Source organism: Felis catus, chromosome C1 (assembly GCF_018350175.1).
Source record: "Felis catus isolate Fca126 chromosome C1, F.catus_Fca126_mat1.0, whole genome shotgun sequence".
In the NCBI taxonomy this organism is placed as follows: Eukaryota; Metazoa; Chordata; class Mammalia; order Carnivora; family Felidae; genus Felis; species Felis catus.
In genome coordinates this window covers 11,415,202-11,424,291 of record NC_058375.1, presented here as the reverse complement: position 1 = coordinate 11,424,291, position 9,090 = coordinate 11,415,202, and the positions used below count along the sequence as shown (strand labels likewise).

At 63.5% G+C, this 9,090-nt stretch overlaps 2 protein-coding genes across 3 annotated transcripts in view; both read right to left on the bottom strand.

Annotated features, from left to right (window-relative positions):
• Window positions 1-569: 569 nt before the first annotated feature.
• SLC25A34 (solute carrier family 25 member 34) lies at window positions 570-4,900 on the bottom strand. Its single transcript, XM_003989510.5, has 5 exons — window positions 4,166-4,900; window positions 3,556-3,621; window positions 3,313-3,465; window positions 2,778-2,912; window positions 570-2,115 (listed from the first exon to the last, which is right to left on the bottom strand). The coding sequence occupies exons 1-5, from the start codon at window positions 4,583-4,585 to the stop codon at window positions 1,933-1,935; spliced, it is 957 nt and encodes a 318-aa protein (XP_003989559.1). The 5' UTR covers window positions 4,586-4,900; the 3' UTR covers window positions 570-1,932.
• A 1,563-nt stretch (window positions 4,901-6,463) lies between these two features.
• PLEKHM2 (pleckstrin homology and RUN domain containing M2) overlaps window positions 6,464-9,090 on the bottom strand; it is a 35,679-nt gene continuing 33,052 nt past the window's right edge. For both annotated transcript variants that reach the window (XM_023258162.2, XM_023258163.2), the window contains 4 exons: window positions 8,564-8,723; window positions 8,035-8,214; window positions 7,836-7,952; window positions 6,464-7,542 (listed from right to left, as the gene is read on the bottom strand). In XM_023258162.2, coding sequence (XP_023113930.2) covers window positions 7,408-7,542; window positions 7,836-7,952; window positions 8,035-8,214; window positions 8,564-8,723 — 592 coding nt within the window. In that variant the 3' untranslated portion in view covers window positions 6,464-7,407. The remainder of the gene's footprint in view (window positions 7,543-7,835; window positions 7,953-8,034; window positions 8,215-8,563; window positions 8,724-9,090) is intronic.

Here is a 9,090-nt window from a genome sequence, read left to right as displayed (position 1 = left end):
TCAGTGGAGGGAGGGGAGGGGCAGGGAGGGATCAGAAGCTCAAGGGAGGGAAGGGGAGGGGAGGGGAGGGGAGGCAGGGATACCTTCAGGGCCCCAGGGTTACTGGCCTCGGGAGCCTACTGCTGTCCAGGGGCTCCGCCTTTGGGCGGCATGAAACCAGCACTGATCTCTGGCCTCTGTCTCTGCTCAAGTTGGGTGCCCGTTTTTCTCACCCTACCTTAGGCCTTGCCCCACAGGGCCTTCCTGAAGCCCCAGGCCTTATCTGTTGCCCCCCACAGCCTTGCATCTGGGCTCTGCCCCCTCAGCCCCAGTTCTGGAAGGTGGTCCGTACCCCCCACAACCTGAGGTTGAGATACAGTTCTGGGCCCCCCCCTCCTTCCGCCACTGGGCAGCCTGCCTCGACGATCCTCCCCGTGTCCACTAGGTGGCAGGCCTCAGTTGGGTTGGAAGCCGCCCAGGGTGCGGCAAATCCGGATCCTCCTTCCCCAGACCGAGGAGGGAGCCAAGGGGTGGGGGGTGGTGTCACGGGTGGGGGAGACGGAGGCTTCAGCAGAAGGGAGTCGTGGAAGTAAACAAAATAGAAAACTTTATTGGTTTGGAGTGTGTGGTGGGGTACCCCCGGGGAACAGCAGACATGGGGGATGGCAGGGTAGGTGGTTTAGGCTCTGCTTGGACTGGAGCCAGTCCTATCCCTTCCAGGGACTCGGTGTCATTCTCTGAAGCACAAAGGTCAGCGTGGGCCTTAGGAACACACTCACTGGGAGGAGTGTGGCTGCAGCCTGGGGAAAGGACCCAGGGTGAGGACACCTAGCGCTGCTACTCACGTTGAGCCAGTCCCCTCCCCGCCCTGGGCCTTAGCCTCCTCATCTGAAGAATGGGCATGTCCAGAGACCCCTTTCAGAACGGTCATGAGGATTTGTCTGGACGCCCATAGTGCTGGGCACCTAGGAAGCCCCTCAGTAAAAGCTTCTAGTTGGTGTTATAGGCTGCATTATGTCCCCCCCACCCACATTCATATATTGAAGTTCTAACCCCCTATATGTGACTGTAATTGGAGATGGGGTCCCTAAAGAGGTAATTAAGTTAAAATGAGGACATTAGGGTCGGTGCTAATCCAACACGACTGGGGGCCTTATAAGAAGAGATTAGGACACAGACACAGAAGGAAGACCCTGTGAGGACCCGGGGGGAAGATGGCCGTCCACATGCCAGGGGGGAGAGAGAGAGGGGAGAGAGAGGAGAGAGAGAGAGAGAGAGAGAGAGAGAGAGAGAGGCCTCAGAAGAAACCAACCCCGCTGATGCCTGGATGTCTGACTTCCAGCCTCCAAGCTGTGAGACAATATCTGTTGTTTAAACCATCTTGTCGGAGGTCCACTATGGCCTCGTGGTGCCTCACAGTGACTGTCGGGGGCCCTCCAGCCCTCGTGGTCCTGGCTCTTGCCAGGGACACCAGCCTGCGTCGGGCAGAGCTAACCTCCAGTCCTCTTTCTGCCACTTCAGAGCTGTGTGGCTTTGGTCAAAGCACTTCCCTTTCCTGAGTTCTCAGCTTCCTCTTGGTAAAAGAGGGTTTTACCATCTCACGCTGTTTGAGGACTAAGCAAGCTGATGCACGTAAGCGACCCAGCTCAAGGTGATGGCCATGCCCCGGAGCAGCGATTATCATAATGAGTAAGGCTCTGGGATAAGGTAACCCAGCACAGAGGGGGAAGAGAATTTGCTGGAGAACAAAATGGCTGGCCATCCAGAACAAATGCTCTGGCCTGAGGGGGGGCCGTGGGTCTGGGGGGGACCAGCGCTGTCCACACTCTCCTCCGACCTGTGGCAGGGTCTAGGCCAGTGGTCTGCTCTGAGCCGGCCATTCCCAGCTGGAGCGGGCCATTGCTTCCTGCCGAGTGCCAGGCTGTGTCGGGAAATGGGGGTGAGGGGTGCCCCCTAGGTGCCCTGGTGCAGGCCCCGCCCAGCCAGTTTCCGGAGCTCATCCCAGAAGAGCATGCTGAGGATTGTGTGGGGGCCCAGGCGCAGGTAGGCTGGGCCCAGACCCTTGTAGAGTGCCAGGGGGCCCTCCTGCCGCCAGATCTTCACCAGGCAGTCGGCGAGGCCACCATACAGCTGGCCCTGGGGACAGACACGGGGCAGATGTCACTACAGGGAACGTGGCGCCCTGGCTGGCACAACCAGGGGTGTCTGTGTGTGGGGGCTACTGTGGCACATCAGTAGAGAGACTCTCCCCAAGCTGGGCAAATTCTAGAAAGGTGGCCCTGTAGGCTGTGAAATGTAAGAAGCCTCTTCGTCCAGGCAGCCACAGCCCGAGGCCTGGGGGCTGAACTTTGGCTAGTGGCACACAGGTGGATTTCAGCCCTCACTCGGCCTGTGGAGGGCACCTCTGTGCTGAGCGCAGCCTGCACCGGTGTATGCGAGGGCCCGTGTGCGTGAGGCCGTGCGGTCAGGCCTGGATTCTGATTCGGGCTCCTCCACGTATCAGCCGGGCGACCGCACACACAAGTCACCAGATCTCTCTGAGCGTCAGTTTCCTCATCAGGAAGATGGAGGTGATTGTGAGGATGGAATAAAACCCAGAGGTGAAAATGCTTAGCCCATGCCTGGGACATAGGTGCTCAGCAAACAAGGCAAATCGATGCGTCTGCATGCATGTCACGTGTCTGCGTGTCTCTGGCTGTGTGTGTGTGTCTGTGTGTGTGTGTGTGTGCATGTGTGTGTTGGAGGGTGCTCTCCAGCTTCCCACTGGCCCCCCACCCCCTGCACCAGCCCCTGCTCACTTTGCCAGTTCCGTCCACGGGCTGATTGTATAGCCGCGTGCTGACCACGTCGAAGGGGGTCATGACTGCGGCCACGGCGACGCTACTGATCATGCCTCCAGCCAAAGCCACCAGCCAGCTGTCCTCCGGGAGCCACTGTGGGGTGGTACAGGTTCTGACGCCTGCAGGTGCCCTCCCCCCACCCGCAGGGTACCCACCCTCCCCTCCCAGCGTGTGGGGGCTGGGAGACCTAGAGGAAGGGGAACAGACCGGGCGCCTCCAGCCACCTCCCACCCCAGCTCCGTCACAGCTACAGGGCTCACTGCTGGCCCCCACTCCTGCTGGGCACAAGGGCCGGGGACATGACCCTAAGGGCAGAGCCAGGGTCCTCAGCTGTCTTCAGGGGCCCTGTCTGTCACCTCCCCGTTGGCTTCCCTAGGTGGGGGTCCAGCTGGAGATGTTAGGGAGTGATGAGGGCCCAGAGGGGGAGAAAGGAGGCAGGCAGCCCTTACTTTGGGGTGTCTGTGGGTGGGCACAGGTGTCCCTGGCTCCTCACCTGTTGTTTCTGCACCCAGGCCTTGGCAGAGGCAAAGGTGGCCAGCTGAGCCGCGGAGCCGACCATGACCCTGGGCACGGCCCCACCCACGCCCCGCCATAGTCCTGCCAGGCCTTGCTGCCGCCAGATGGTCTCCAAGGCCCCCAGAACACTCTGCGGGGAGAAGACGCCGCGTCATGGGCAGCCCCTGCCGGCCCAGGAGCCCATCCGGCCCAGGGAGCTCTGGGGAGTGACGGTTCCTACCTGGTGATGGTGCTGGTGCCCCACAGCCATCGCGGCCACCGTCTGGGCCTGCAGCTGTGTTTTGACCTGTGACAGCAGACGTGAGAGAGGGCCTGGACGAGCGCGCCCCGACATCCAGAGCGCCACGAGCCCACCCCCACAGCTGAGGGGGCGTGTGGGATAGGGTCGGGGGCGAGGCTCTGAAGTTAGCCTGGGTCTGCATCCCGGTGTGACCGGAGCAAGTTACTTAACCCCCTCCACTCACGCCTGACAAGCTGTTCTGAGGACTAAGCAGGATGACGACAGTACAACATCCAGCCGGGGACGCGGGGGCCTCGCTTATTTTTCACTCGCACAGGCTGCACGGGAAGATGGGTGGCCGTCCTGCCACCCTCTGCCCCCTCCTCTGGCTCAGGCCTGGTGGGGCAGGGACCCCAGGAGGATGAGGATCAGGACCAGGCTCCGGGGCTTTGAGCCAAGGGGCAGATTCCAATCCCGGGCAGGGATGTTCCCCGCCCAGCAGGCCCCACCCGGCCGTCCAGGTCGGTCCCGCAGGGCCAGCCTGGGAGGCTCCAGAGTCCCCGGGCGAGCTGGGCCACGGGGTGATGGAGGATGGAGAAAAGGCACTCACCAAGTAAGCAGGGCTCCCCACGAAGGCTCCCAGTGCCCCAGCCACGGCGCCTGCGACCACGGTGCCACCAGGCTGCTGGGTGAGGCCAGCCTGGCACGCCAGGCTGTAGCAGTAGAAGCGGACGCCATTCATGAGGCCCTGGTAAAGGAGGCCGGCGGCCAGCCCCTTCTGCAGGCCACACAGCCCATCTGCACGGATCACCGCGGCCACCGAGGCAAAAAAGCCCCTGTAGGGCCGCGGGTAGGTGCCCCGGGCCCGCAGCTCCCCCTGCAGCTGCAGCCGCGTCTTCACCACCTCTAGGGGGTTAGTGAAGACACAGGCCAGGCAACAGGCCGAGGCGCCTAGCACCAGGTCCACAGCGGGGGCAACCGTCTCCCTGGCCTCTGTTCCTGAGGCCCGTTGCGCCCCGGGCAGGGACATGGGCACAGGCCCCGGGGTGGCGGAGCTTACGCTGTCTGCACCCCCGCAGGGCCGCCCGGCTGGGGATCAAGGGGGCCTGGGGCCATGTCTGGAGGGCAGACGTCCAGGTCAGACAGGCCGGGTGGCCCCTGGTCTATCCTGGGAGTCCACCTGCTCTGCTCCGCCGCTGGGGCTGTTGGAGCCCGGGACACGCCCCTGCTGGCTCTGACCAATCCCAGCTGTCTCTGTTCTCCACACCTCCCCGCAGGGGTGGGCCTGGACCCTGGGATCTGGGGAAAAGGTCACCTGGGGCAGGAGGGAGATTGGGGGCGGGGAGAAGGTGTCAATCAGCTGAGACACCTCCTCCTGTTTTTCTTACCCTCCTGCCCTCCCTGTGGCGCTGGGGCGAAGGGCTGGTGCCCCTGCCCCGCCTCTGGTTTAGCCAGTCCTGCTGCAGCTCGGAGCCCTGGGCATAGAGCAACTGCCCCGGGGAGGCTCCTGAAATCGTGCCCAGGCAACGCACTGACTGCCCACAACCACCCTGCCACCGTCCTTGTGGCTTCTCCGTTCCCGGCCTCAGTCTTCCAGTCTGGCTCCCCCAGTCTATGGTCCCACTGAGAGCAGAGGTGGAGAAGGGCTTCTTGAGCCCTGTGGAACTGCTTTTGAACCCCGGGCTCTGCTACCATGTGTGACTCTGGGCAAGTCACTTTCTCTCTCTTAGCGACGGTCTGTTTCTAAAACGGGGATATCAGCACCTACTTCAGAGGTGTGTGGAGAACATGCCTGGCACAGGGCTCCACCCAGAAGATGCACCCCCCCCCCACTGCCCCGTCCCCCACTCTGGCTCCTTCCTCCCCATCCTTTGCCTCCCAAGACTCCAGGGCCCTGGGGCCGTTGTGTCTCAAGGAGTGGACTGTGGCTTTGGTCATTCACCCTATGAAGACTTGCCCCCTTGTCCTGTCCCTCCTCCTGGTGGGAACCTCTTCTGGACTATAGGTTTCTGGAGAGGCCCTGGTATAGAAATGGCCCTTTGTCTTTGTTTTTTGTTTTTTGCTTTTTTTCAGAGAGAGAGAAAGAGAGAGAGAGAATGAATCTTAGGCAGGCTCCACGCCTAGCTCACTACTGTACCTTGAGATCGTGACCTGAGCCGAAATCAAGAGTCGGCTGCTTAACTGACTGAGCCACCCAGGCGCCCATACGTGGCCCTTTGTGAGAAGGGACTTCACACCCCTGGGAATGGCTGTCAGGCGCTAGGCTGCTCGGCCTGGCCTCCACCTTGGCCTCTGCCCCCGGGCAGTTCTCTCCCGCCACGGTCACCCCACATCAGCCAAGTTCCAAACAGAACCAGAGGCCGAGCCACCCTGCCTGCAAGCCCACCTCTAGGCCTCCACGCCCACCTTTCCCAGCTCCCGCTCTTTTCCCCCCCGGTACGAACCCCTGGAAGAGGCAGCGCTGAGGGCTTCGGGGCCCCAGATCACTTCCCCCCAACCCCCGGCCTGGGCCCGGCAGGCTTGGCACCCTCTGGCCTGCGCCCAGCGGTCTGGGGACAGCTTGGACACTCTCGGGTTTATCCCACATGGCCGGCACTCGCCCCCAGAGCTGGGGAGGCTGGGAAGGCTGGCCGCAGAGACAAGTCCCGGGACTGGAGGGGTAGCTGCCGCTCCCCTGGCCACTGCAGGAAATACAACAGAGAGCAAAGGTCAGGCCAAGAAACCCTCAGGGCCTGAGCTCCAGAGAGCTCCATGGGGGGGCAGCGGGCGACTGGGTTCTCGGTGTCAGCACAGAGCAGCTGATGGCAGAGAATTATGGAATGAATGAAGAATGAATGGCCAAGGGGCTTCAGAGGGGGGCTGGAGATGCCCCTCCTCCATCCTGGTCATAAAGGGCCAGTGACAAGTCTTGGCAATATAACGTGTCTATTTTATTTAAAAAAAAAAAAAAAGAAAAGAAACAACAAACAAAACCCAGACCATCTGACCCCTTCCCCCGGCGGGCCCTTGATAAAACTCTCCAGAAGGGCCCGGATCCAGCCAAGCAGGGGATGGTCAGGAGGCACCCACGGGGACGCCAGGCTGGTGGGCTCCATTCCTCTCTGAGCCCTCCTCCCTCCCCTTTGCTCCCTGCAAATGGAAACAGCCTGCCTCCTGGGTCCTCCCGGGTCCTCCCGGGTCCTCCGGCCGCTGCGGTTTGGGGAGAGACAGGGGCAGGGGGCCGTGGACATGCGGGGCCACTGGGCAGCCAGGGAGGGCCGGCCTGGCCCCTGCCCCTGCCCCCGGCTGTGGGCCCTGGCGAGGCAGGCAGCAGTGTGCCGGGGGCCAGAGATAGCGAGGAGGAAACATGCACCGAGACCTTAGTGCCCGGCCTCCCTGCACAGCCGGCTGAACGTTCAAAAATGAACAAGGATGGCCGGGTTTCTGCCCAGACCTCTCACTCGGGAGAGGAAGAGGGGACTGCTGCCTTCTCGGTCCTTCCGCTCCCCTCAAAGCTGATAGATACTATTCTCACTGCCGTCCTGAAGAGACGCAGATACATCCGGATGTGCCACGTACACAGAGCCCATAGGGCTCAGACCCTCCGCCCCAGCGGCACTCTCCGGGCACCACTGGCCAGGCAGGATGCCCAGGGGTGTGCGGAGCACCCATTCTGGATCCCTGGGAGGGGAGAGACCCCGTCTCAGGCCCCGGTCGGTGGTTCTGTCCCCCAGGGTGGGAGTGGGCTGTGGAACAGGGGTGGAAGCCAGGCCCCAAGCGGCATGATGCCCCAGCGGGCCACTGCGTGTGCTGCTCCGCTCGCCTTTCTTGGCCCGCGGGGGGTGGGGGTGGGGGGGGCCGGCCAGCTCCGCCTCAGCACCAGGGGTCCCGGGAGGCTCTGCCCCGGCACAGGCTGTCGCTCCGCTGCCAGGCGCTGTGGATGAGGCTCAGGGCATCCTCGAACTTCTTGCTGGAGGCTTCCTGGGTGGCCTTGTGGGGGAGGTCCACCTGTGCGGGGGCAGAGAGGGGGTCTGTGAGGGCTTCGGCCCAGGACCCCGCGCTCCCGGGGCGCCACGGGACCAAGAAGGGGCGGCATGTCCCAGGTTCTGCTCCTGGCTGTGGCCTCAGATGCGCTGGAGGGCGGAGTCTTGCCCTTTTGGTCCTAAATGTTCCGGGCTGTCCCAGAGCTGCTGGTACAGCGCCGTCCCCGGGCCCCTGCCTCCTGCCTCTGTGCCACACAGGAAGGACTCCTCTCCCCGGGGCAGCGGCTCCACTCCTCGGGGCCCCGGGTGGCCCGGTACCTGGTAGATGGTTTTCCACCCGGAGCTCAGCGCAGACAGGAATCGGTCCAGTTCAGATGTGCAGCTCAAGTAGATGACCCAGGGGGGCAGAGCCTGCTGGCCGTCCTGGGAAAACTCCTGGGGAGGGCGGGTCCCCAGGTGAGCAGACGCGGCCCTCCTTCCGCAGGGCCTGCCTCCACTGCCCCTGGGCCCAGCTCACCAGGACACAGTACTCCTTGCCGGGTTCCGTGGAGACGGCACTGATGTCGGCCAGCCTGGCTGTGCCCAGGGAGCGGAAGAAGCTGGTCTGGCAGTCCTCGTGGCAGGTGAAGAGGCGGTCATCGGTAATCACCAGGCAGCAGGGGATGCAGGGGCTGGGGGCCACCCCCTGGGGGATGACCTGAAGGGCATCGGCAGAGGGGAGAGGCAAGCTGGAGCTCTCCGGGGGTCGGTGGCACCAGGCCTGCCCCCTCCAGGGGCCCGGCCAGCCCTTGGGCTCCCCCTGCGCCAGAGGTCAGGCGGGCTCCACCCAAGTCGGAAGTGGAGGTGGGGACAGGGGTGACAGTGGGAGCGTCCGGCCCACAGGCGGCCCTGAGCCCGAGGACCCGCTCCTGGGCTGTCCCCTGGAGGTCCCCGTCTTCGTCCTCACGGGCCTCTCTGTGAGTGCGTGTGGGTCTGGGGAAGGGACACCGGAGGGGGCTGGACGGGGTCGGGAGGCCAGACGAGCGGCGCAGGCCGGAGGCGCTCACCCCTTTGGACACGGCCTGGCAGAGCTGCTGCATCCAGCCGGCCATCTCGGCCTCGCTGTCCGCGCTCAGCTCCAGGCAGGGCCGGTCGGCGAGGATGACCTGGAAGGCGTGGGGCCGATCCGTGGTGTTGGCTCTCCGACAGCCACCGCACTGCTCCCCCCTGGGCCAGAGGAGGAGGGGTGAAAGGGGAGCAAGGAGGCAGGGGTGGCGTCGGACACGGGTGCGCCTGCACCCGCGGTCCCGGGGGCTGGAGGCCACCGGAAGGTGCTATGGACCCCTTCGGCTCTCAGGAGAGACTTAAAGCTGCCAGGCGGGCCCGGCCCTTTCCGAGTGACAACTTCTGCAAGGGGAACTGCCAGAACTGCCAAGATGCTTCTAGATATCTCAGCCTGGCCAGGCAAGGGGTGAGAATCCGCTCTTAGCTCTGGCCCTCTTGGCATCAGGGCATATTCATTCCCGTTGCCTCTGTGGGGCCCCAGGTTTTCTCCAAGCACCTGTGCGTCCATCTTCCATCAGGTCAGGAGCTT

Bases quoted from the DNA above. Each gene is read 5' to 3' on its own strand.
- SLC25A34 (XM_003989510.5), bottom strand. From the start codon at position 4,585: ATGTCCCTGCCCGGGGCGCAACGGGCCTCAGGAACAGAGGCCAGGGAG. The intron at 3,622-4,165 runs GTGAGTGCCTTT...CTGCTGTCACAG, and splicing joins TGGGGAGCCCTGCTTACTTG to GTCAAAACACAGCTGCAGGC. The intron at 2,913-3,312 runs GTGAGGAGCCAG...ACCACCCCACAG, and splicing joins CCTGGGTGCAGAAACAACAG to TGGCTCCCGGAGGACAGCTG.